We start from the raw sequence: 26,397 nt of genomic DNA on the forward strand, positions 1-26,397 counted from the left end.
CCCCTCATTCCTCACTCCTCACATTCACTTTGCTCCAGAAAATTCCTTCCGTCCACGTGGCTCAGGCCTTCTGCGCAGGTGAATAGTTCAGCCTGCCACTAGGTGGTGCCTTTCGGTGATTTTTCTTCCTTTCTTCGTTTCCTTTTGCCCAGCCAGGAGAGTATGGTTGTTCTTTCTTCCTTCATGCTGGGTTATTCTGACTGTGTTGCAGCGTCCACCAGCCGACAGTGGCCAGACAATCACGTGTGTCCCCTCTGCTGCCCTGCAGGTGTCCCGTCCCCGGGTGCGACGGCCAGGGCCACATCACCGGGAAGTACGCGTCCCACCGCAGCGCCTCTGGGTGCCCACTGGCAGCCAAGAGGCAGAAGGACGGGTACCTGAATGGCTCCCAGTTCTCCTGGAAGTCGGTCAAGACGGAAGGCATGTCCTGCCCCACGCCAGGGTGCGACGGCTCGGGCCACGTCAGCGGCAGCTTCCTCACACACCGCAGGTGAGGTCGCGTCCGTGCCCCTGGCTGGGGTGGTGCTGCCGGGAGCCGACTGGCACAGCTGGTTACGACAGAGCAGGTGTCAGCTTCTCCCATCACTGAGTGTAGAGAGAAAAGCCTGGAAACTATCAGACCAACCCAGGAAATGCGAAGGTCTGGGGAGAGCGTTTACGCATCTTAAACTTCCATTAAGGAGCAGAGACTCCTTCAACCCAGCCTGCAGATTTCACAATAGTTTTCCACTTTTTATATTAGAATCCACAGTAAGATGCAGATTTTCATCTTAGACACACACAGGAATATCTCTAGTTATTTATCTCACCCGAAATTCACATGCAGGCCTCTCTGGGGGAGAGAGGATGGCACTTGGCACGGTGGCCTCCTGGTGAATGCCTGCGCCAAAGATGCATGAGAAAATTTCCAAAAGATCCAGCCAACCTCGTTCAGTTTTATTTGCTTTGTTTAAAAAGAAATCAATGAAGTTACAGTGTCTCAGAAGAGGCTGGTTCTGTGCAGTCGGGTGGTGCAGTCGGTCCCTCCATGGGGAGGGAGGACCTGGGTTGGGACAGGTCTCCAAGGCTGATGGCACCCATTCCACTGGGTGTCCCTTGGCTTCCTGGAAGAGGCAGAGGGGAAGGTTCACGCATCACACGTACCGTGCAAAGGCCAAGCCCTTCAGGGAGGTTTACGACGGTTTCCTTTCTGCTACCCTGTATGTCACTTTCTATGAAACCTCGCGTGCGCCTCAAATCCATCTCAATCACAGAGTGAACAAAGGTGGGTACGAAGATTACAGAAATAGTGGCATGTTCAGAAATAGGTGACTCTGACCATTGAAAAACCTTAAGGAAGATTTTTTTAATTATTAAAGAAATTCCTGCTCAGGTACAAAATTCAAACAATATAAATGAGTTTAAAGAGAAAAATTGGCTGGGTGCAGTGGCTCACACTATAATCCCAGCATTTTGGGAGGCCAAGGCAGCCGGATCACCTGAGGTCAGGAGTTGGAGACCAGCCTGGCCAACATGGTGAAGCCCTGTCTCTACTAAAAATACAAAAGTTATCTGGGCATGAGCCTGTAATCCCAGGTACTCAGGAAGAATCGCCTGAACCCAGGAGGCAGAGTTTGCAATGAGTAGAGATCCTACCATTGTACTCCAGCCTGGGGTACAGAGCGAGACTCCCTCTCACTGAAAAAAAAGAGAGAGAAAAAAAAATTGAGTGTCCTTTCGCCAACCTCATCTCTCAACTCCCTTCTCAAAGGCAGGCAGCTCCTATCTTCTCGGTAACTGAATAGCACCCCTATTTATACACACAGGTCTCAGTGTCTCCCAGAACCCTGCATAAGGACAGGGTATTGGCTACTCACCAGGACTGCCCAGGGCTCAACAGGTGGGGCATTCCCTGTTAGGTGCACAGAGTCCCACCGTGTCATGGAGCCGCCTCACCCTCCACAGTGAGCCTGCTCCTGTGGGTGCCGCCCCATATCCTGTCCAGGTTGGATTGTTACGAAGAGCTCCACGTGGACTTCCTCCCGCACACAACTCCTCGTCCTTATGCAAGCAGACCTTCAGGGTCTACTCCTGGAAACAAGAATGCTAGCTTTAAAATGTGGACAGATCCTGCCAAAATGCCCACCAAAAAGTATATACTTTCCCAAGCCTTTCACCATTAACAAAATGTTTAAAAACATTTAAAACCCTGCCCATATGGCCTAGGAAGAAGGGCTTGTATGTTTCGCTAATCTGACACAAACAAAAACAATTCCATCCTCTCAAGTGAGCGTTTCTGCTCTCCAGTGGACGGCACAGGTGCAGGGCTTCCTCTGCAGAGCCCGCTGCATTAGCTTTCCTCCTTTCCCACTGGGACTTTGCCCATTTGACTTAAGCAGCAAATACCAGGTGCCAGATGGGTGCTGTTTCCTCCCACTGCCCAGCCTCTGGGGGAACTGCATGTTAGGGTCAGGGGGACAGCCGCCACCAAGAGCTTGGTCCATGTGGGAGGGCTGAGAGCTCAGGAGCCACTGAGGTGGGAAGCAGGACCCAGCCCCCCACTGCCCCTTCCCAAATGCCCAGCATGCATTTCTGCTGCTAGGACCTCACCCACACACCTCTGTTCACTCTCTTACCAGCCTCACCTCAATTTCTGCCCTTCCCTCTTTCTTTTCTCCAAAGGGGACCCTCTTCCCCAGGGTCCATGGCAGAGAGTGGAGAGCATGTTCAAATGCATGTGCTGGCCTCAACAAGCTGATGGAATATTGGGGTATAGGCTAATGGAATACTGGGGGCAGGCTGATGGAATTTTGGGGCAGGTTGATGGAATCTTGGGGTACAAGCTGATGGAATCTTGGGGTACCAGCTGATGGAATCTTAGGGCACTACCTGGGGTGCAGGCTGATGGAACTTGGGACACATGCGGATGGAATCTTGGGGCACAGACTAATGAAATATTGGGTTGCTGGCTGATGGAATCTTGGGGGCAGGTTGATGGAATTCTGGGGCACAGGCTGATGGAATCTTGGGGCACAGATGAATGGAATATTGGGGTACAGGATGATGGAATCTCGGGGCAAAGAATGATGGAATCTTGGGGTGCAGGCTGATGGAATCTCGGGGCCCAGCTGACGGAATCCTGGGGCACAGGCAGATGGAATCCTGGGGCTCAGGCTGATGGAATCCTGGGGTGCAGGCTGATGGAATCTTGGAGTGAAGGCAGATGGAATCCTGGTCACAGGCAGATGGAATCCTGGGGAGCAGGCTGATGGAATCCTGGGGCACAGGCTGATGGAATCTTGGGACACAGGCAAATGGAATCCTGAGCACAGGCAGATAGAATCCAGGGGAGCAGGCTGATGGAATCCTGGGCGCAGGCTGATGGAATCTTGGGGCACAGGCTGATGGAATCCTGGGGCACAGGCTGATGGAATCCTGGGCACAGGCTGATGGAATCTTGGGGCACAGGCTGATGGAATCTTGGGGCACAGGCTGATGGAATCCTGGGCGCAGGCTGATGGAATCTTGGGGCACAGGCTGATGGAATCCTGGGGCACAGGCTGATGGAATCCTGGGCGCAGGCTGATGGAATCTTGGGGCACAGGCTGATGGAATCTTGGGGCACAGGCTGATGGAATCCTGGGCGCAGGCTGATGGAATCTTGGGGCACAGGCTGATGGAATCCTTGGGCGCAGGTTGATGGAATCTTGGGTCACAGGCAGGTGGAATCCTGGGGTGCAGGCCGATGGAATCTTGGGGCACAGGCTGATGGAATCCTGGGCGCAGGCTGATGGAATCCTGGGGTGCAGGCTGATGGAATCTTGGGGCGCAGGCTGATGGAATCCTGGGGTGCAGGCTGATGGAATCTTGGGGCACAGGCAGGTGGAATCCTGGGGTGCAGGCAGATGGAATCTTGGGGTGCAGGCTGATGGAATCTTGGGGTGCAGGCTGATGGAATCTTGGGTCACAGGCCACATTAGTGAGTAAAAATCACAGCTTACAGTCTCACGTTACTCGGATAATTCGCAATGCCAGAAGCTCCTTTCTCTGGAAAGCTGCATGCCTCTACTTCACTCCCACCTGGTTGCCGCCACTCTTGCCCCAGAGCTCAGCAAGCTCCTCTTTCAGGACCCCAGGTCCCTGGAGGGCCCACAGGAGTCCAGGTATGATGAAAATGACTCCAGCTGCCTGTGCCCCACCCAGCCTGCAGGGCCACAGCTTGATGGGAGAGGCCCCCAGCTCCAGCCCCGGGTGTCGGTATTCACGTGTGGGATGTGGGGGTGGAGGCATCAGTGTGCCAGGAGCAGCTCCAGCTAGAGCCCTGCCGTGGGCTGGCAGAGCTACCAGAAATGTTGACACTCCTCCATGTTATGGAAAAGCGCCGTCAGAACTCTGAACTGCCGGCTTTGGTGACCTCCAAGCAGAAAAGGGGACCTCCCTGTATGTCACAGGGCATGCTTTCCCGGTGACCAGCACCCCATTTGTATAGCAAAGGAAAACTCAGGGCAGGGGCAGAGGGGAAAGGGGGTTGTCCAGGCCTGAGCATGGCGGACCTGGGTTCTGTTCTGTTCTGTTCTGTTTTTGCAGTTGTGGCATGGAATTGACCATCTCGCCCATCCTGAGGTGTATGGTTCAGTAGTGTTAGGTATACAGATGGACCCCGACGTATAATTTTCAGATTTTACGATGGTGCAAGAGCAAAACACATTTGGTAGAAACAGTACTTTGAATATGCGTGCAACCAGTCTTTCTGGCTTTCATGCAATACTCAGTAAACGACATGAGCTGTTCAACACTTAGTGTAACTGGGCCTTGTGTAAGTTACCTCTGCCCAACTGTAGGCTGACATCAGTGCTCTGAGTGCATTTAAGGTGGGCTGGGCTAAGCCAAGCTATGATGTTGAGTCAGTACGAGTATTAAATGCATTTTGACAAAATATTTTCAATATACAGTATTTTCAGCTTAAGATGGCTTTATGGGGATGCTGATCCATGCTGTGTCAAGGAGAGCCTGTATTCACATTGTTGTGAAACTGATCTCCAACTCTCATCTCCATCGAGATCCTGTCTCCATTCTACACTGACTCCCCATCCTCCCCTCCCTAGCCCCTGAAACCCACACTATGCTTCCTGCCTCTGTGAATCTGACTCTTCTAGGGACCCCCTATAAGTAGAGTCACACGGGGTTTGCTTTTTGAGTCCATCTTATTTCATGGAGCCCCGTGTCCTCAAGGTGGTAGCATGTGTCCGAAGTTCCTTCCCTTTTAAGACTGAATAATATTCTAACATGTGTTGAGCATGGCTTTCATCTGTTGAACAAGTCTTCATCAATTTTATTAGATAGAAAAAATATTATTTTCTGAAAGTGTATTAGGACTGGCAAGAACACAGCTGAGCATATGGAAATACACTCATTAGAACGCCTCAGACACTTCTCTTTCCTAGGAAGCCCTGGGCTCGCCCAGACTGCCGGGACTGCCTGGTGGTTTTGCCAAACCTTCCAGGGCCTGGATTGGTGGAAGCCTCCCCACAAAGCCCCCACATGCACATCGAGATTGGAGTTGGGGGGTCCCTGTTCATCCCACCCCCTGTGCAAACAAAGCAGTGGTAAGAAGCAGCAGCAAAAACAGATTGAAACAAAAGTTGCCTGTTTTATTTCTTTTTCCCCCAAACTGTGACAATCTAGACAGAGGATGAAGAACTGCTTTCAAGCAGGTGCCAAAGTATAAACAGCAGAGGAAGCAGGAACCAGAGTCCACGGCTGGCGCCCGGCTCACACGCCCAGCCCGCTCCCAGTCCCAGGTCCTGGACCTGACAGGAGCCCCAGAGCACCCACCCCATTTCCTGTGAAATCACTTACACTTCACTTCATAGTGGGTCCTGGCACAATCCCTGTTCGTTATGCATTTAAGGTTAGGCAGGAGGGCTCCTTTCCCAGATCCTTCTCCGTGAGCTAAGTCACATCTGAAAAGAGCAGAGCTGATATAAGAGAAATAGAAAAGGGTTTATCTTTACAGTTTGCCGGGTCTTTCTAGAAAAGCCACGTCTAAGATTAAAAGTCAAGGCCCCATCCCGGCTCCTGGGCGCGCGTACATGGTGCGGTTACCTTTGCGGCGGATGCCATGTTGTGATTGTAAACGTAGCTGTGACAAGACCCTCAGGTCGGGCATAAGGGCAAATCCCCCCCCCCCGAAATGAGGGAGAAAACTAGAGGCACATGGAGAAGCCAGGAAGGAGGAGTCACACAGATAATTCTACAACGACGGGGTAGAAAATGTTGGTTTTATATATAAGGAAGCAGCAGAGCAGGCGGCTCAGGACAGGAGGATGACCTCCGTCCCAGTGAACTCAGACTGAGGACAGTACCAGGCCATGAGTAGGGACCATTTGGCCTGTGCAGCCCCCCAGCAAGTGTTCTGGACACCTGCTAAGGCCGAGCCGCACAGCAGACGCGGCAGAGCCTAGGGTGGTGACGGTGATAAGACCTAGCACTCACCCCCCAGCCCAGAGCCGCATAGCGAAGGAGCCGACTCACCTAAGAACTTCGGATGTGGGGCACGGGAGCCAAGCCAACCGCGGGACCGATGCAGTGCCACCGTGCATGCCATGGGGGACACTGGCTTTAGACCCAGAGGAATCCAAGAAGGCTTCCTAGGAACTCGAGACCCTTTGGGTCCCTGCCCGAGGAGAGCTCCACCTGCAGCTCACCCTCCCCTGAGCCCCTGATGGGGCTCATTCATTCACCTCATTCAGCTGACGCTGGCGGACATGCCTCCACCAGTATCCATGATCTCCGTCCAGTTCTGGCCTACAGAGTTGAGTACCATGGTCTGCTGTTTAGAGGAGAAACGAGGCCATCTTGGAGAGAAAGCTGTGGCTCGGGTGAAAGAGATGAAAGACAGTCCAACATCATGCCAGCCAGCAAGCAGCAGCAGAGGAGAAATGTCTCGTCTGGACCGAGAGAAGACGATAGGCCCTTCAGGAGCCGAGATTGCAGACGAATTCTGAAGAAAGGCACAGCTCACCGCAGGGAGGAAGCCTACACCGAGAGCTCCAAGTGAGGCTTGCAGTTCGGGCTTGGCCGTGGAGGAGAGCACCAGGGGACGGGCCGGCAGACACGCAGAACTGTGCCCAGGGACCCAAGGGAGGCGTGCTGAGGACTGGACCTCCAGCACCAAAGGAAGAACGGATTGGAGGACTGTTTAGGAAGCGGAATCAGCAGGGCCTGGTGGGTGAGCGCTGGTGGGAGAGGTGGCTCCAGCCTCAGCAGCTGCACGGGCGGTGATGCTGGAAGTCGGGGACGCAGGGAGAGAGCTAAGTCTTGACCACGTTGGGCATCTGAGCCAGCTCAGCTGGGACAACAAAATGCAGTCCACCTCTGTCACCTCCCCTGTCCCTGGGCAGGAAGCCTGAGATCAGGTTCCAGCTGATTTGGTTTCTGAGGAGGCCTCTCTTCCTGGGCAGACAGGTGCCTTCTCGCTGTGTCCTCACAGGTGGAGAGAGAACAGGATCGCTGGTGTCTCCTCTCATGAGGACTCCGATCCCATCAGATCAGGACCCCACCCTTGCAAGCCCATTTACCTGAATATTCCTTAGGGGCCCCAGCTCCAAACACACCCAGGGGTTAGGGCTTCAACACAGGGACCTCGAGGGACACAAATGCTCACACCGTAACAGTGGGGAAAATGGTGATTTCGTTTTAAATATGTGAGCTTGAGATTGGTGGGACTTTGAAGTGGGAATACCCACCAGGCAGCTGAGAACCAGGCTTGGGAAATGTCTCGAGGAGAACCGTGTAGGAATCAGGAATCAGCAGCACTGAGGTCACACATGGTCCTGCCGGTTCCCCGCGAGACCACACCAGAGGTCCAGGGGGAGAAGCATCAGCAAACACACCCCTGGGTAACTCACACAGTTTGTGGCAGGTGGAGGCGGAGAGGCCGTGATGAAGACGGGCTGCAGGGTGGCGTTAGGGGAGCCAGGTGTCACCATGTGCAGAAGCCTCCAAAGAAAAGAACACGCAACACTGGTAAAATGGCGAGAGGCCGGCATGGTAGACAGTTCAAAACAACTCCGGGCTCATTGCGGGCCCTGGTCTTGGGAATGCAACCGAGGCATTTTGTGGAGAGTTTAGGGAAAAGGTCGGGAACCAGGACCAGATTGAGATAGGACAAGAGTCAGATGGAAAGTTTTAGAGGTCACAGAGGATGCAGTGAATTGTTCCAGAAATGCAGGTCAGATGAGAGGGGCCAACGCCTCGACAGTGGCTGAGCAGGACTCATAGGCAGAGGCAATGGGGGTCTGGCCTTTGTCTGAAGAGGAGAAACCAGGAGGAAGAAATGGGTTAAAGATACGGAAGGTGGCAGGAGGACCAGGTGGAGACAGATCTTGGTGGAGGTCAGGAGCTACAGACAAGCTGGACAAATGTGAACATAACTGCATCAGGAGATGGGGGTCTTCGGAGCGGAGCCCCACCTAGGCAGGGATTTCATGGGAGCTGTTCACACAGGAGCTGGGCACCTGCACGGGTTACAGTGCATGGTGCTGTCTGGGACACATTCAGGAGAGGGGATTGATTCCAAGGGAATCACAGCTGTGCCCAGGACACACGGAACTGGAGACCGCCTGTTGGCCACGTGTGGAGAGGGCACACTTTTGTCCCAAACACTCAGTTATCTGGGTGAGGGGAGGGCAGCAGCGTGGGAGCCTTGCTCCAGCCCCGGCAACACGTGGGTGCGTGTGGGGAGGTGCAAGGGAGCAGCCAGGTCCCCAGCCACTGAGGGGCAATGGAATGTGGAAGATCCCATGAGGGAGTCCTGAGTCGGCCGGCAGGGAGGACAGAGTGAGGAGCCACGCTCCACAGCTCCCCGAGGCCTGGCGAGGAGGCTCCTGAGGGTAGGACTCCTGCCACATGTCCACAGCTCCCCGAGGGCCAGTGAGGAGGCGGCTAAGGAAGAAACTCTTACCACACGTCCACAGTTCCCCCCGAGGCAGGGCAAGGAAGAGGCTGCTGAGGGTGGGAGTCCTGCCACGCTCCCCAGCTCCCCTAGGCCTGGCCCTGCTCCTGCCTCCAGGAGCGCCTCCTCTTAGCCATCCTGGGCTGCCTGCTCCCCATGGTGTTTTGCACCTGTGAGCCCATTGGGGTGCCGAGAACACCCTTTCCTCCGTCTCCCCATCTGTCATGTGATGCCTCCTCACCTTCCAAATAACGTGAGTGGAAGCTGTTTAGGCTTATTATGGGCCAGACAGAGCTCTAAGCACCTCACATACCAACCTTCTTGATCCTCACAGCGCCTAAAGAAGTGGGCTCTGTAATTATTCCTGTTTAAACATCAGGACATTGAGGCAAAGAGAAGAGAACTTCCTGCCTGGGTTCTGTAAGTGGCCGAGCCAGGGCTCCGGTCCAGGCTGCCTGACCCTCGGGAGCGACCCTTCAGCACTGTGTCATCTCTCCCTGATCATCTTGGTGAAACTGCTCAGCCTCCTCTCTGCAGGCACCGTCCCCTTCCCTTTCTGCCCGATACTGAGTAGCTACAACATCCATCACTCCATGGCAATGTCTGGGTGTGGGGGCCTTTGGTTTCCGTCCTGCACGTCTGTGGCTCCTCATGTGGCACTGCACACAACAGCTCCTAAGAAAAGTTGCCACACATCAGCGACTCAATGCATTTTATAAGAGATTTAAGTCTGTGTTTAAACAGGAAGCAGCTCTGTGTTCGCCGGGTGCGGATGAGAGGAACGTAGGGCCTGCCGGGACACAGGTGCAATTCACAGGTGTACGGGAAGGTCAGCTGGTGGGAGATTCTAGTCGAGCAGAAGGAGTCAGGAGGTAAAGGTGGGGAGAGGGAACCAGGGAGGCTCTGCCCAGGCCTGAGCACCCCTGAGGTGAGGGGCCCAACGGCTATCTTCATGGGAGACCCTCACCAAGCACTGGGCATCTATAGATGCAGGGGGGAGAGGGCGGAAGAGGGAGGGCAGGGGAGCGGGGCGCCTGTAGGTGTGGGGGCTGGGGTGGAGGGAGGGCGGGCAGCAGGGGCCTCCGCTGAGCCTCTGTCTTGCCTGCTGTGCTGTCAGCATCCTTCTTTGTCACCACTTCAGTTTTCATTCCACTGCAGTTACATTAAGGAAGATTCACCAAACTTAAAGTTCTAGCTCTAAAAAACAAATATTATTAGAAGTAACTTATATCTTAAGAGTTTTGACCAACATCCATTTTTTAAAGTCCCTTCCTAGATGCTCGTAAACCTTTTCTGCCTGGAACATGTGAATTCTTCTATTTATTTTTCGATTCCTCTCTAGTCCACTAGAAATGAGAACACAGCCATTTATAGAATGTTTGTCTTGCTTGATATATCTCAAGGGAATTGTCGCAAAAATAAGTCGCCCTATTGAGTACTTACTATGTGAGCTATTTTTTTAAATCAATCATCTCATGTAATGGAAGCTTAGCTAGGACAGCTGACAGCCACGACAAACACAGCCAGAGCTTTTCCAGCAGATGAAGATTACTTCCTGCACACAGCACAGTGCTGCACAGGGCAGCAGGGAGATGGGCGTGGCACCTTCAGCACACCTTCCAAGCGCTGTGTGGATTCCATGATGAGAGAGGAAAATGGTGGAGGATCCCAGGAGGGAGGTGTGTGGGCTCTGGATCTGGAGGAGCACACCTCACCTCTTCCTCACTCCATCCATAAAAAACAACCCACGTGAAGTAGGCTTTAAAAGGTGGATGATAAGAAACTTCTGGGAGTTAAAGGAACTTGTTCTAACCCAATGTAAAGAAACTAAGAACTTGGAAAAAAGGTTCGATGAAATGTTGAAAAGAATAGACAATATAGAGAGGAATACAAATGAACTTATGGAGTTGAAAAATACAACACGAGAACTTAGTGAAATTTGTACAAGCTTAAACAGCCAAATGGATCAAGCAGAAGAAAGGATATCAGAGGTCGAAGATCAACTTAATGAAACAAAACAACAAGACAAGAATAGAGAAAAAAGGATAAAAAGGAATGAGCAAAGTCTCCAAGAAATATGGGACTATGTGAAAAGACCTAATATACGCTTGATTGGTGTACCTGAATGTGACGGAGAGAATGAATTCAAGCTGGAAAATACTCTCCAGGACATTATCCAGGAAAATTTTCCTAATTTAGCAAAGCAGGACACCATTCAACCCCAGGCAATACAGAGAACACCACAAAGATATTCCTCAAGTAGACCAACCCCAAGGCACATAATCGTTAGAGTCACCAAGATTGAAATGAAGGAGAAAATATTAAGGGCAGCCAGAGAGAAAGATCAAGTTACCCATAAAGGTAAGCCTATTAGGCTTACAGCAGATCTCTCAACGGAAACCCTACAAGCTAGAAGAGAGTGGGGGCCAATATTCAATATACTTAATCAACAGAACTTTCAGCCCAGAATATCATATCCTGCCGATTTAAGCTTTACATTTGAAGGAAAAATAAAATCTTTCAGGAACAAGCAAGTACTCAGAGATTTTATTACCACCAGGCCTGCTCTACAAGAACTTCTAAAAGAAGCATTATACACAGAAAGGAACAACCAGTATGACCCTTTCTAAAAATACACCAAAAAGTAAAGAGCATTAACATAAAGAAGAATTTTTATAAACGAAAGGACAAAATAGCCAGTTAATATCAAACAGCAGCAACCCTAAATTTAAATCGACCAAATCTCCCAATTAAAAGATACAGACAAAATCTAACGGTATATCCAAAGATATACATAGACTCAAAATAAAGGGTTGGAAAAAAAAAATGTACCAACCAAATGGAGAGCAAAAATAAATAAATAAAAAGCAGGAGTTGCAATTTTCACATTTGACAAAATAGATTTCAAAGCTACAAGGATACAAGGGTAAAAGGATTAATGTAATAATAAGAGATCTTAACACCCAGATACATAAGACCCATAATGAGATTTAGATTCAACGAGACAGAAAATTGATAACGATATCCGGGACTGGAACTAAGATCTAGAACAAATAAACTCAATAGAGCTCTCCATTTTAAACACACAAAATATATATTATCCACAAAATCTAACGATATATCTAAAGATATACAAAGACTCAAAGCAAGGGGATGGAAAAAAAACTCACCAACCAAATGAAGAGCAAAAATAAATAAATAAAAAGCAGGAGTTGCAATTCTCACACTTAATAAAATAGATTTCAAAGCTACAAGGATGCAAGGGTAAAAGGATTAATGCAACAATAAGAGATCTTAACACCCAGATACATAAGACACATAAAGAGATTTAGATTCAACGAGACAACAAATTGATAACGATATCCAGGACTTGAACTCAGAGCCAGAACAAATAAACACAATAGAGGTCTCCATTTTAAACACATAAAATATGCATTAACCACTTTAAACACTCAAAATATTGATCGGCCATTATTGAAACCCATTTTAGGAATGAAGTAATATTCCTTTTTCCCTCTTTTTCTTTTTTTTCCCTTCTTTAAAAAAAAATTAATAAATAAATAAATAAATAAATAATAAAGAAATTCAAACTAACTGAATAAAAAAAAAAAAAAAAAAAAACCCACGGCATCACCTACCACCAGGGAAGCTGGGAATTCCATAAGTAAACTCAGCCCAGTGTGACCTAGCACCAGGGAAGCTGGGAATTCCATAAATTCACCCCAATGTCACCTAGCACCAGGGAAGCTGGGAATTCCATAAATAAACTCACCCCAATGTCACCTAGCACCAGGGAAGCTGGGAATTCCATAAACTCACCCCAGTGTCTCCTAGGACCAGGAAAGCTGGGAATTCCATAAATAAACTCACCCCAGTGTCACCTAGCACCAGGGAAGCCGGGAATTCCATAAACTCAGCCCAGTGTCACCTAACACCAGGGAAGCTGGGAATTCCATAAACTCACCCCAGTGTCACCTAGCACCAGGGAAGCCGGGAATTCCATAAACTCACCCCAGTGTCACCTAGCACCAGGGAAGCTGGGAATTCCATAAACTCACCCCAGTGTCACCTAGCACCAGGGAAGCTGGGAATTCCATAAATAAACTCAGCCCAGTGTCACCTAGCACCAGGGAAGCTGGGAATTCCATAAATAAACTCACCCCAGTGTCACCTAGCACCAGGGAAGCTGAGAATTCCATAAACTCACCCCAGTGTCTCCTAGGACCAGGAAAGCTGGGAATTCCATAAATAAACTCACCCCAGTGTCACCTAGCACCAGGGAAGCTGGGAATTCCATAAGTAAACTCAGCCCAGTGTGACCTAGCACCAGGGAAGCTGGGAATTCCATAAGTAAACTCAGCCCAGTGTGACCTAGCACCAGGGAAGCTGGGAATTCCATAAATAAACTCACCCCAGTGTCACCTAGCACCAGGGAAGCTGGGAATTCCATAAGTAAACTCAGCCCAGTGTGACCTAGCACCAGGGAAGCTGGGAATTCCATAAATAAACTCAGCCCAGTGTCACCTAGCACCAGGAAAGCTGGGAATTCCATAAACTCAGCCCAGTGTCACCTAGGACCAGGGAAGCTGGGAATTCCATAAACTCACCCCAGTGTCACCTAGCACCAGGGAAGCTGGGAATTCCATAAGTACTCTCACCCCAGTGTCACCTAGCACCAGGGAAGCTGGGAATTCCATAAATAAACTCAACCCAGTGTCACCTAGCACCAGGGAAGCTGGGAATTCTATAAATAAACTCACCCCAGTGTCACCTAGCACCAGGGAAGCTGGGAATTCCATAAATAAACTCAGCCCAGTGTCACCTAGCACCAGGGAAGCTGGGAATTCCATAAATAGACTCAGCCCAGTGTCACCTAGCACCAGGGAAGCTGGGAATTCCATAAATAGACTCACCCCAGTGTCACCTAGCACCAGGGAAGCTGGGAATTCCATAAATAAACTCAGCCCAGTGTCACCTAGCACCAGGGAAGCTGGGAATTCCATAAACTCACCCCAGTGTCACCTAACACTGGGAAGCTGGGAATTTGGTCTCCCACGAGCCCAAACAGGCATGCCCTCATGCTCTCTTGTCCCTCCGTGGTCCTGGGTAGCCATAATTTTACACAAACACAAGTAGACATTTAACCAAAGTGCCCTGAGACTCATGTTGCCCTTTTTAGAGATGAGGGAACTGAGGAGGGCATTGCCAGTAGGGAGAGACACTGGGGCTTCTCCGGGGCTGCTGGGGCTCATCTGTGGACACACTCACGTGATCTAGGACAAGATGCTCAAGGTGCAGGGCATCCACAGCAAGCAGGCAGCTCGTCTACTAGGATTGTGGTTTTGATCTCAGGACAGATCACTAGCTGGTAGCTGGAGGTGCAGATGAAGTTAAGTGCAGAGCCCCAGCTGCCCTCGCCCTGCCCTGGACCCATAGGAGGGTGGTTCCTCGTCTGCCTGCTGTGTGGAGGGGAGGGGTCCTTGCTCTCCCTGTTATGGACCAGGACAGGCCACCCTGTCCAGAGACCACTATGTGAACAGGGCACACTCAGGAGGTCCCGTTGTTCTGCACTCAAGTCTCTGATGGTGACTCCAAATTCCACATCATCAGGGAATACAGATTTGTGTGTCAGCAACGCTGACCCCTGTTGTAGACAGAGCCCTGGGGCCCTGTCACCTCAGAGGGCTCCTCCTGGACTCTCCTGGCGCTTCCTGAAAACTCCCCTTTCCCCACCCAGGGAGGTCCCCTCAACTCTCTGAGATCCCCCTCTGGCAGAGAGTGGCAGGAACGATGGCTACATTGCTAGAGGCTCCTCCAGGCCCACTGGTAGCTTTCTGTTTGTCCCAGAGATGCTTCAAGAGTCATACCTTGTTTTATAACACAGGAAAAAAGTTTCCCAAGCTCTGGGTCTCTCTGTGATCTGCAGGAGGTGGAAGAGAGGGTGGCCCCATCCCAGGAGTAAATGCGGCACAAGGGAGGGGGACGGACAGCAGTTCCATCCAGGGCTGAACCCTGAGCAGCATCAAGCTGCCTCTGTGCTCCGGCTCCCGAGAAGCCCTGCACCCCCATTCCGGGCTGGCAGCCCCTCACTATCAGCCCTTCAGTCATGTGGCCAGGTCACCACCTCAGGGGAAAAGAGGAAGTGTCACTGTGCTGTGTCCAAGCCATGATATCTAGTCCTGGAGGACCGGCAGATTGACCCATTCAGAGCCCTGCAGGATGGGGAGGGGTCTGGGTCACCAGCAGGGGTGAGGAATGCTACAGTAAGATCTTGCCAGGACACACGGCCTCTTGCATCTGCTCTGGGAAAGAGAGCAGGACTCAGTGAGCCCCCCACCACCACCTCCTGCTCCCGGAGGAACCACACCTCAACCCCCACCCCATCCTCACCCCGCCAAAGCCACTGCTGTGGATAATTGACCTTCCTGGGCTGCCCTGTCACTTTACAGGATGCCTTCAGGGACTTGACCTCTCTGCCCTTTGGAGTCAGCTCCCTGCTCTGCCCCAGGCCCAGACACCCTCCATGGGGAGACCCTGCATCAGGTGCCCTCTGGTTTCCCCGACGCCTGCCCTGCACTGACCCAGTGCCCAGTGCTGCCTCAGGCTCTTTGCTTATTTTACTTTAACCTCCATCTTTTAGTGTTTCATGAGAAGCAATTGGGAGGGAAAGAGTCAGATTCAACATCTGTCTCAAACTGTGAATCCCAAAGGCCCTGTAAATGGTCGGAGTGAGAGTTGACATCTGGTCAACCTCCTCTGTCTGAGACAACCCAGCCTTCTGGCTCAGTGCCAACGGGGTGGAGCTTGACCCTGCTTTAAACAACCCAGCGTTCTGGCCCAGTGCCAGCAGGGTGGATCTTGACCCTGCTTTGTTTTTGCAGGAGGATTTCCTCCTGATGCACTCCCACCTGTGCCCTTCCTCAGCCCTCCCCAGGCCCTGGCAAGCATTCAGCAGATGCTGAATGAAGGCAGTGAGCTTCAGCAGGACCCTCTGCACCAGCCCATGAAGCCAAACCATGTTCCATGTCTGAGCACTGTGCTGCTCTTCCAATTCCTTCTCTAAAGTGGCACAAACAAAGCAGCTTAAACTCAGGCCCATCATCAGCCCAGTTTTCCAATGGTGGAAGCTCAGGCCAGCCTACAGGGGTCCTCTGCAGGTGGCATCCCCACTGGAGCTCAGGATCCAACTCACAGCTCATTCAGGTTCCTGAGCTTTCAGCTGTCAGGTCCAACCATCTGGCTGATGTTGAACAGAATCATCCTCCACGGAAAAGGCCCCAGGTCCTGGCCATGTAGCTGGTGGCCTCACCACTTGGCAGCTAGCTGGGGTTTCATAGGACATCAGCCCCGTCATGGAAGCAAGGACTGCACTGTGTTCACAGGGCCACCCACGCTCAAGGACAGGGGCCCATGTAGATAGGTGCACACGGGGAGACTTGGGGCCCCCCTAGGCTTCTGCCCACTAGCAGGGAGCTATCCAGCCACTGGGCTAGGACCTTCAGAGAAACAAAAATTTCAGGATAGTCTCTGTCCCAAGAAACTTAGCTCGTTATAATTTTATAGGGAAAACCAACATACAAACAAAAAACTAACAACACAAACAAGATCATTCTTATATCCAGTAAAGAGATGGGGAATCTGATCTTTTAGAAGCTAGTTCCCATATGTGAATTAATCTCAATTAAACAAACAAACAAAATTTTGAAATTCTTATAATTAGTGGGAAGCTAAGATTGTAATTCCAATCTTTTGATCTCTCCAAATAATTTCTAATAAGCACAATATTACTTGATTCTTAAGGGAAGAGTGAGCAGGTTTTTAGGAGGATGCCACTTTTTAATGCAATTACGTTGTAGTGTGTAAATTCTACCAATGTATCTGTTTCTGTAACAACGAATTCCTGTCTCCTCCACTGCATGGTGAGAGCTTGCATTCCAAAACCGAGGTTGCTGCGGTGCCTCCCCATCCCTTCATCCCAGGTTCACCTCTGGGGCGAGTGGCGGCTCCTGGGGGGCCACTGTCCCTGCCCAGGCACCAGCCTCATGGACAGCTCCTGCACCTTCCCAGCTCCTAGCCCCAGGGCCTGTCTGTGTCTGTCACCATCGAAAAGGCAGCAGAGTGGAGGGTCTGAGGTCTTAACTCCATACTGCTCAGGCAGAGGAAGAAGGTCTGGCTCCCAGGCCACTCTCTGAGGACTCACAGGAATCTAAGCCCCGTCACTCCTGTCCTGTACCTTCTGCGTCTCCTCCCTGGAGATTCCTCAGCCACTACCTGATGTGGGCGCATGCTTCCAAGTCTACGGCTGCCGCAAGGAGTTCCTCCTGTCTCTGGGATTTGGCATCCACAAAATGAAGGCTTTGAAACTCAAATGCCTTTTCTCTGGTTTTTGCCTCTAACAACTCTTCCTTGAAGCACTGAACACTAGCCAAAATGGTGGAACAGCAGCCGTGGTGAGGCCGTGGCTCCTTCACGGGAGAGGAGGGTCTCATGGTGGACACAGCAGCTGTGGTGAGGCCGTGGTTCCTTCATGGGAGAGGAGGGTTTCACCATAGACACAGCAGCCGTGGTGAGGCCGTGGTTCCTTCACAGGGGAGGAGGGTTTCACCATGGACGGAGCAGCTGTGGTAAGGCTGTGACTCCACAGGAGGGGAAGATTTCACCCCATGGACACAGCAGCCGTGGTGAGGCCGTGGCTCCTTCACAGGAGAGGAGGGTCTCATGGTGGACACAGCAGCCGTGGTGAGGCCGTGGCTCCTTCACAGGGGAGGAGGGTTTCACCATGGACGGAGCAGCTGTGGTAAGGCTGTGACTCCACAGGAGGGGAAGATTTCACCCCATGGACACAGCAGCCGTGGTGAGGCCGTGGCTCCTTCACAGGAGAGGAGGGTCTCATGGTGGACACAGCAGCCGTGGTGAGGCCGTGGCTCCTTCACAGGGGAGGAGGGTTTCACCATAGACACAGCAGCCGTGGTGAGGCCGTGGCTCCTTCACAGGAGAGAAGGGTTTCACCATGGACGGAGCAGCTGTGGTAAGGCTGTGACTCCACAGGAGGGGAAGATTTCACCCCATGGACACAGCAGCTGTGGTGAGGCCATGGCTCCTTCACAGAAGAGGAGGGTCTCATGGTGGACACAGCAGCCGTGGTGAGGCCGTGGCTCCTTCACAGGAGAGGAGGGTCTCATGGTGGACACAGCAGCCGTGGTGAGGCCGTGGCTCCTTCACAGGAGAGGAGGGTCTCATGGTGACACAGCAGCCATGGTGAGGCCGTGGCTCCTTCACAGGAGAGGAGGGTCTCATGGTGGACACAGCAGCCGTGGTGAGGCCGTGGCTCCTTCACAGGAGAGGAGGGTCTCATGGTGGACACAGCAGCCGTGGTGAGGCCGTGGCTCCTTCACAGAAGAGGAGGGTCTCATGGTGGACACAGCAGCCGTGGTGAGGCCATGGCTCCTTCACAGGAGAGGAGGGTCTCATGGTGGACACAGCAGCCGTGGTGAGGCCGTGGCTCCTTCACAGAAGAGGAGGGTCTCATGGTGGACACAGCAGCCGTGGTGAGGCCGTGGCTCCTTCACAGGAGAGGAGGGTCTCATGGTGGACACAGCAGCCGTGGTGAGGCCGTGGCTCCTTCACAGGAGAGGAGGGTCTCATGGTGACACAGCAGCCGTGGTGAGGCCGTGGCTCCTTCAAAGGAGAGGAGGGTCTCATGGTGGACACAGCAGCCATGGTGAGGCCGTGGCTCCTTCACAGGAGAGGAGGGTCTCATGGTGGACACAGCAGCCATGGTGAGGCCGTGGCTCCTTCACAGAAGAGGAGGGTCTCATGGTGGACACAGCAGCCGTGGTGAGGCCGTGGCTCCTTCACAGGAGAGGAGGGTCTCATGGTGACACAGCAGCCGTGGTGAGGCCGTGGCTCCTTCACAGAAGAGGAGGGTCTCATGGTGGACACAGCAGCCATGGTGAGGCCGTGGCTCCTTCACAGAAGAGGAGGGTCTCATGGTGGACACAGCAGCCGTGGTGAGGCCGTGGCTCCTTCACAGGAGAGGAGGGTCTCATGGTGACACAGCAGCCATGGTGAGGCCGTGGCTCCTTCACAGGAGAGGAGGGTCTCATGGTGGACACAGCAGCTGTGGTGAGGCCGTGGCTCCTTCACAGGACAGGCAGAAACCAATTAAACAAACAAGGCTTACAAGGGAGCAAAAAAAGCTGAGAGGAAGCAGAAACACTTCTGGCAAAAGGAGGAACGTTTTTTAAAACCTCTAATTTGTCACCGGACCAAAAAAAACCTTTAAAATATATTGTACTCATAATACAAGAAACATTCAGAGAACATGAAGATCTATTTTAAAAAATAAATAGAAAGTTCACTTTAAAAGTTAAAATGTAAAATTGAGATAATGTCCCATAAACTGTAAAGAGATGAGAAAAGAAGATAAAATATTTTTTTTAAGAAATAATAGAAAAAGAGTTAATAATCAACTAATAGGAGTTTCTTTCTTTTTTTTTCCTTAAGACGGTGTTTCACCATATTGGTCAGGCTGGTCTTGAACTCCTGACGTCAGGTGATCTGCCCGCCTCAGCCTCCCAAAGTGCTAGGATTATAGGCGTGAGCCACCACGCCCAGCTTAAGAGTTTCTGAAGAAGTAAAGAGAATAGAGAAAACGGAAGAAAGAAAATCACCAAAGAAAGAAAACAAGGAAAATTCCTATGGCAGAGATCTTAAGTTTTCAGATATAAAGGCCTCGTTGAGTAGCCACACAATCATGAAATGGTTCTGTGCTGTCCAGGGCTCTACCTGAGAAGCAGGACAAGTAGGATATATATACAGATGGGTTCATCACCAGGAGCTGGCTGACTCCATCTGGGGCTGGCTCGGCAAGTCTGAAATCTATAGGGCAGACAGGCAGCCTAAAGCCTTGTTCAGGAGCAGTTCCATTCCACAGGGATAATTCGTTCTTCCTCAGGGAAACCTTAGTTATATTCTTAAGGTCTTTTGACTGCTTGAGTCAGGCCCACTAGAGTATTGAGAATAATATCCTTACTTAAAGTCAACTAGGCCAGGTGTGGTGGCTCACATTTGCAATCCCAGTATTTGGGGAGGGGGAGGCAGGGGGATCTCTTGAGCCCAAGAGTTTAAGACCAACCTGGGCAACTTAGCAAGACTTCATCTCTACAAAAAATTTAAAAATTGGCCAGGCATGGTGGTGCCTGCCTGTGGTCATAGCTAATTGCTTGAACCCAAGAATTGGAGGCTGCAGTAAGCATGATCAAGCCACTGCACTCCAGCCTAGGCAACAGCAAGACCCTGATTCAAAAAAAAGAAGCCAATTGATGGTAGATGTTAATCACTCTACAGAATACCTTCACAGCAACACTTAGGCAAGTATTTGATTAAACAACTGGATTCTGTGGCCTCTCCAGGTTGACATATAAAATTATCACAGCCAACTACAGAGAAGTTCATCATGTAATTTTGAGAACCTGGAGTGAGGAGGATACAGACAGAGAGAGACAAAAGAAAAGGAAGCTAAGAGATGTACTCAACAGTAATGCTGGAAACCAGAATCAAATGGAACAATGCCTTCAAAACTCTCAGGAAAATGCTTGCACACTCAGAATTCTATACCCAACCAAACTATCAGTTTGGAGTGCAAAGGCAGGAAGACCTATCCAATGGGTGACCAAGCCCCAACCCTTCTTACTCTTCTTGAGTGGATGCTCTCTTCTGTACCCTTGCCATTGCTGCCTCAGGATGTACTCCCTCATTCCTCCCCCAGGTCCCTCTGCCACCTTCATCACTGGCCCTCCGCTGCCCTCTGCCCTCTGTAAGCATCCTCCATGCTGCTCCCACAGTGAGCTCTCTACCAGCAAACTCTGCTGTGTTGTTGCCAGGATTCCATGCTTCCAATCCTTTGTCATTGCCTAGAAGCTAAATCCAATGTCTTCTGTAAGGCACTTGAGGTCTTCCCTAATCAGCTTTTGCCCATCCCTCCAGCTCACTCTGTTCCTCTGCCCCTTGGTTGCACCCAGATCTAAATTCAAAGCTGGAGACTTGGTGCTCAGGCTTCTTCTGCCCTTCCACTGCTCCTTGTCCCCCTCAAACAAATGTCTACCTTTAAACACCCATGCAAACTTCACCTCCCTCTGTAATGGTGCATAGCATGACATCATAGGTCCCATGAGGCATGTGTATTCACAGGGACCTCTGCCTGTGCTGCACTGGCAGAGCCCAGGTATAGCATCTGTCACTCACGGGTGCACAGAGAGAGGCCGCAGGAGGAGGAATGGAGAGTGAGGCCGGTGCTGGATGGCCTGGGTATAAACTGAGCCCTTCCTTTTCTGACTGTATGGTGCAGGGCAAGTTAGCTATTCTGTGTCTCCGTTCTCTCCTCTGTAAATGGGGTGGTCATCAATTGTTTGAGCAGTGAATTAAGTCCAAAGAGCATGCCAGGACGTGCTAACTGAAGCATTTCAAGCAGCTCCCCACTGCCCTTAGCATGTCATAACCCTCCTGTTACGGCTGTGCTTGAAGACAGGAGGTGAGTGTTGCTGATGAGTGAACAGAGATAGATAGTTTGACAACCACGGAAGTGGGTCTTAAAAACGTCTCCTCACAGGCTTCATTCTCCTAACAGTATTTTGATTGTCAGTGCTGAATAGCAGTGGCTCCAGAATCCACCCCTCAAGCGGGAGGCAGGTGGACTCCCTGGGCTGCAGGATGAGCTGTGTGCAGCTGCCATCCCTCAGGCTTGTGCAGCCCGGTGGGAGGGCCCTGGGCTGGGACTGGTGGGGCTGGGGGCCATCTGGGTGGTCACACAGCCCCCACAGCTGCACTTCCTGCACCACTTGCCCGTGTGACTGTGACTGAGTCCTCCTCTTGGCACAGAAGTCGCTGTCCTGGAAACGCCTCCCTCTCTGCATGGCTTCAGAGCACCCTGTTAGGCACAGAATGTTTTTAGGGGAGAAAACTCCAAATTCTGGATTGAGAAGGGATCACAATGGCATCGCTTCCCACTGAGATGGAAGCAGATCTGATAAACAGTCAGAGGCAGAAATGTCACATGACTCAGAGAACACCCTTCTGCCCTTCCTCACACATGCCCCCTACGGGCCAGAGTCCAGGAAGCAAACCACAGCAGAGCTGCTCTCATGGGGACCCGGCAAACGCAGGGGGCTGTGGCTGCCGTCCACATCCACGTTCGCTTATTATGAGAGGCTTTTAGTCTTCATGACTCAATCAAATATAAGAATAGGATTGAAAAATACAGTAATATTGTATGTATGCACCCAGAGCGTATGTGTCTCATATACGTTATTTATTATATAGTTAGAGTATTATAATGGTAATGGTGGAATAGTGAATGGTAAAAGAAATAAAACATTATTAGCGTGACACTCAGTGTGAAGGAAACTGTTTGCCCGGCTGTGTGGAACTGATTTTCACAGGACACCGAATTGCAGCAGCTCCTGGCTGGGCTTTTCCCACCTGGGACTCTGTCCTGAGTTCTCATCCCAGCACCTTCCAGGGAAGGCAAAGTTTCTACACACACGCCTACCTCCTCTCAAATTACTTATTTTTCTTCCCAATGAACAGTTCCCCTGTGTCTCGGGGTCTTGGTAAGTATATCCCCCTTCGAAAGTTTCACTTAGTTTTTTCCAACTGTTCTCCAGAAAAAGGCATTTCTGGGCTGATGTCCTGATAGAAATGTCAGGGCCTCCCCCATCTCGGTTTGAAGCCCTTCTAAAGCTTTTCCCTGGAACCTTCATCTGGAATTCCTGGTGCTGGCGCCTGGTGCCAGACGTCTGGGGCCTGGCGAGCGGGTGGAGCAGCCACTTAACTACTTGCTGCCCAGAACTTCCCCACACTGAAAGTTGGTGACTTCCAAACCTACAGTCAGCAGCACTTGCCTTTAATTGGAGAAGTTTCTGTTGCAGGCTGCTGGGCCTCGTGTTCAGAACGAACATGAATAAAATAGTAAGCGCCCTCCCACCACCCCAGACCAGCCCTGGGCTGACTTCCCTGGCTGAGCCAGGTATTTGGACTTTCCCTAAGAGCCCTGGCCAGCATGACCCCCAGGTCCCCAAGCCCCCAGGCTACCACTAGATGGCACTGCCCCTATTCCGGGGCCTCCACCACCCACCAGGGCCACGTGGGGCCTGCCCACAGGGCTTGCTTCCAGATTGAACCCGAGCTGGTGGTGTGGTCTGGACTGGGATTGGCGGCCAACACAGCTGCGCTTGGACTGTGCATCATTCTTCAGGCCTGTCTTTGTTTCCTAATTTAGTTTCCCAAACTCTTGCTGGAGGCTCCCGCTCCTTAAATAATACCATTACGTATCATTCCCAGCAGGCACTTTTATGAACTGAAAGTGAAGAGAAGCAGCGTGAGACTGGGCAAAGCCGGTGTGGAACCTCAGTGTGGGTTCAGCAATGTGGACTCTGCAGTTTCTGGCCATGTGGTGCCCCTGCCCCCCATCGGGGAACCTGCATCCTGGCACCGGTGGCCACTGCTTCCCAGAGGGTCCTCTGGGCGGTTTTCCCCCACTCACTGCACATAACTCAGTTCCGTTCCTTTATCTGCAAGGTAGGAGAAGTCAGAATGGGAACATCCCTAATAGATGTGACTATTTAAATATGCTCAATAAGGAACTTTTTAATCCAGCCATGAGAAAATGGGCCATTTTGACATGAAGGTGGACAAGTGCCCCCATGCCCACCTCCCAGTGGGAACCACCTTCAGACCGCACTACATGGTTTCAGGAGCTGAGGCCCCCACAGGGAGGTGAGGATGAGGCCGCCGTGTGCAGCCCCTCTGGGGCACAGCATCTGCAGGGGCCCCTGGGTGTTGCTGACAACAGGGGTCCAGCCTGGGACGGAACCATCTGGCAGGACCCTGGGCTCCTCTGTCTGCCTCTCAGCCTATGAGGCAGGCCCAGGCCCCAGGCCCCAGCCGGGCATTGCCCAGTACACACTCTGTGACATGGGAACAGACAGAGCCACCTCCAGGTGGCCCATAGCTGTCACTCAGCGGCCTTGAAAGAAGCGCCTGCTGCAAGAGAACATGGGTGACGGGTTTCCCTGAAGTCAACTCAAAGCAGCGGACAGCACAGCGTGTCTGTGATGATGGCAGACCCTGCGACATGTCTGTGATGGCGGCGAGTCTGTGACGGTGGCGAGTCTGTGACGGTGGCGTGTCTGTGACAACGGCAGACCCTGCGGCATGTCTGTGGTGGCGGTGAGTCTGTGACAACAGCGTGTCTGTCAGGGCAGCGTGTCTGTGACGGTGGTGTGTTTGTCAGGGCAGTGTGTCTGTCAGGGCAGCGTGTCTGTGACGGTGGTGTGTTTGTCAGGGCAGTGTGTCTGTCAGGGCAGCGTGTCTGTGACGGTGGTGTGTTTGTCAGGGCGGCGTGTCTGTGACGGTGGTGTGTTTGTCAGGGCGGCGTGTCTGTGACGGTGGTGTGTTTGTCAGGGCAGTGTGTCTGTCAGGGCAGCGTGTCTGTGACGGTGGTGTGTTTGTCAGGGCAGTGTGTCTGTCAGGGCAGCGTGTCTGTGATGGTGGTGTGTTTGTCAGGGCGGCGTGTCTGTGACGGTGGTGTGTTTGTCAGGGCAGTGTGTCTGTCAGGGCAGCGTGTCTGTGACGGTGGTGTGTTTGTCAGGGCAGTGTGTCTGTCAGGGCAGTGTGTCTGTGACGGTGGTGTGTTTGTCAGGGCGGCGTGTCTGTGACGGTGGTGTGTTTGTCAGGGCAGTGTGTCTGTCAGGGCAGCGTGTCTGTGACGGTGGTGTGTTTGTCAGGGCGGCGTGTCTGTGATGGTGGTGTGTTTGTCAGGGCAGTGTGTCTGTCAGGGCAGCGTGTCTGTGACGGTGGTGTGTTTGTCAGGGCAGTGTGTCTGTCAGGGCAGCGTGTCTGTGACGGTGGTGTGTTTGTCAGGGCGGCGTGTCTGTGACGGTGGTGTGTTTGTCAGGGCGGCGTGTCTGTCAGGGCGGCGTGTCTGTGACGGTGGTGTGTTTGTCAGGGCGGCGTGTCTGTGACGGTGGTGTGTTTGTCAGGGCGGCGTGTCTGTGACGGTGGTGTGTTTGTCAGGGCAGTGTGTCTGTCAGGGCAGCGTGTCTGTGACGGTGGTGTGTTTGTCAGGACAGTGTGTCTGTGACGGTGGTGTGTTTGTCAGGGCAGTGTGTCTGTCAGGGCAGCGTGTCTGTGACGGTGGTGTGTTTGTCAGGGCGGCGTGTCTGTGACGGTGGTGTGTTTGTCAGGGCAGTGTGTCTGTCAGGGCAGCGTGTCTGTGACGGTGGTGTGTTTGTCAGGGCAGTGTGTCTGTCAGGGCAGCGTGTCTGTGACGGTGGTGTGTTTGTCAGGGCGGCGTGTCTGTGACAGTGGTGTGTTTGTCAGGGCAGTGTGTCTGTCAGGGCAGCGTGTCTGTGACGGTGGTGTGTTTGTGTCTGTCAGGGCAGCATGTCTGTGACGGTGGTGTGTCTGTCAGGGCGGCGTGTCTGTGACGGTGGTGTGTCTGTCAGGGCAGCGTGTCTGTGACGGTGGTGTGTTTGTCAGGGCGGCGTGTCTGTGACGGTGGTGTGTTTGTCAGGGCGGCGTGTCTGTGACGGTGGTGTGCTTGTCAGGGCGGCGTGTCTGTGACGGTGGTGTGTTTGTCAGGGTGGCGTGTCTGTGACGGTGGTGTGTTTGTCAGGGCGGCGTGTCTGTGACGGTGGTGTGTTTGTCAGGGCGGCGTGTCTGTGACGGTGGTGTGTTTGTCAGGGCGGCGTGTCTGTGACGGTGGTGTGTTTGTCAGGGTGGCGTGTCTGTGACGGTGGTGTGTTTGTCAGGGCGGCGTGTCTGTGACGGTGGTGTGTTTGTCAGGGCGGCGTGTCTGTGACGGTGGTGTGTTTGTCAGGGCAGTGTGTCTGTCAGGGCAGCGTGTCTGTGACGGTGGTGTGTTTGTCAGGGCGGCGTGTCTGTGACGGTGGTGTGTTTGTCAGGGCAGTGTGTCTGTCAGGGCAGCGTGTCTGTGACGGTGGTGTGTTTGTCAGGGCAGTGTGTCTGTCAGGGCAGCGTGTCTGTGACGGTGGTGTGTTTGTCAGGGCGGCGTGTCTGTCAGGGCGGCGTGTCTGTGACGGTGGTGTGTTTGTCAGGGCGGCGTGTCTGTGACGGTGGTGTGTTTGTCAGGGTGGCGTGTCTGTGACGGTGGTGTGTTTGTCAGGGCAGTGTGTCTGTCAGGGCAGCGTGTCTGTGACGGTGGTGTGTTTGTCAGGGCGGCGTGTCTGTGACGGTGGTGTGTTTGTCAGGGCGGCGTGTCTGTGACGGTGGTGTGTTTGTCAGGGCAGTGTGTCTGTCAGGGCAGCGTGTCTGTGACGGTGGTGTGTTTGTCAGGGCAGTGTGTCTGTCAGGGCAGCGTGTCTGTGACGGTGGTGTGTTTATCAGGGCGGCGTGTCTGTGACGGTGGTGTGTTTGTCAGGGCGGCGTGTCTGTGACGGTGG

The 26,397-nt window shown here is 52.3% G+C and overlaps 1 protein-coding gene across 50 annotated transcripts in view; it reads left to right on the top strand.

The window, feature by feature from the left end:
• MYT1L (myelin transcription factor 1 like) overlaps nt 1-26,397 on the top strand; it is a 565,076-nt gene that overhangs the window by 510,616 nt on the left and 28,063 nt on the right. For all 50 annotated transcript variants that reach the window (XM_017964578.4, XM_078350034.1, XM_017964584.4 and 47 more), the window contains one exon: nt 269-490. In XM_017964578.4, coding sequence (XP_017820067.1) covers nt 269-490 — 222 coding nt within the window. The remainder of the gene's footprint in view (nt 1-268; nt 491-26,397) is intronic.

Source organism: Callithrix jacchus, chromosome 14 (genome assembly GCF_049354715.1).
Source record: "Callithrix jacchus isolate 240 chromosome 14, calJac240_pri, whole genome shotgun sequence".
In the NCBI taxonomy this organism is placed as follows: Eukaryota; Metazoa; Chordata; class Mammalia; order Primates; family Cebidae; genus Callithrix; species Callithrix jacchus.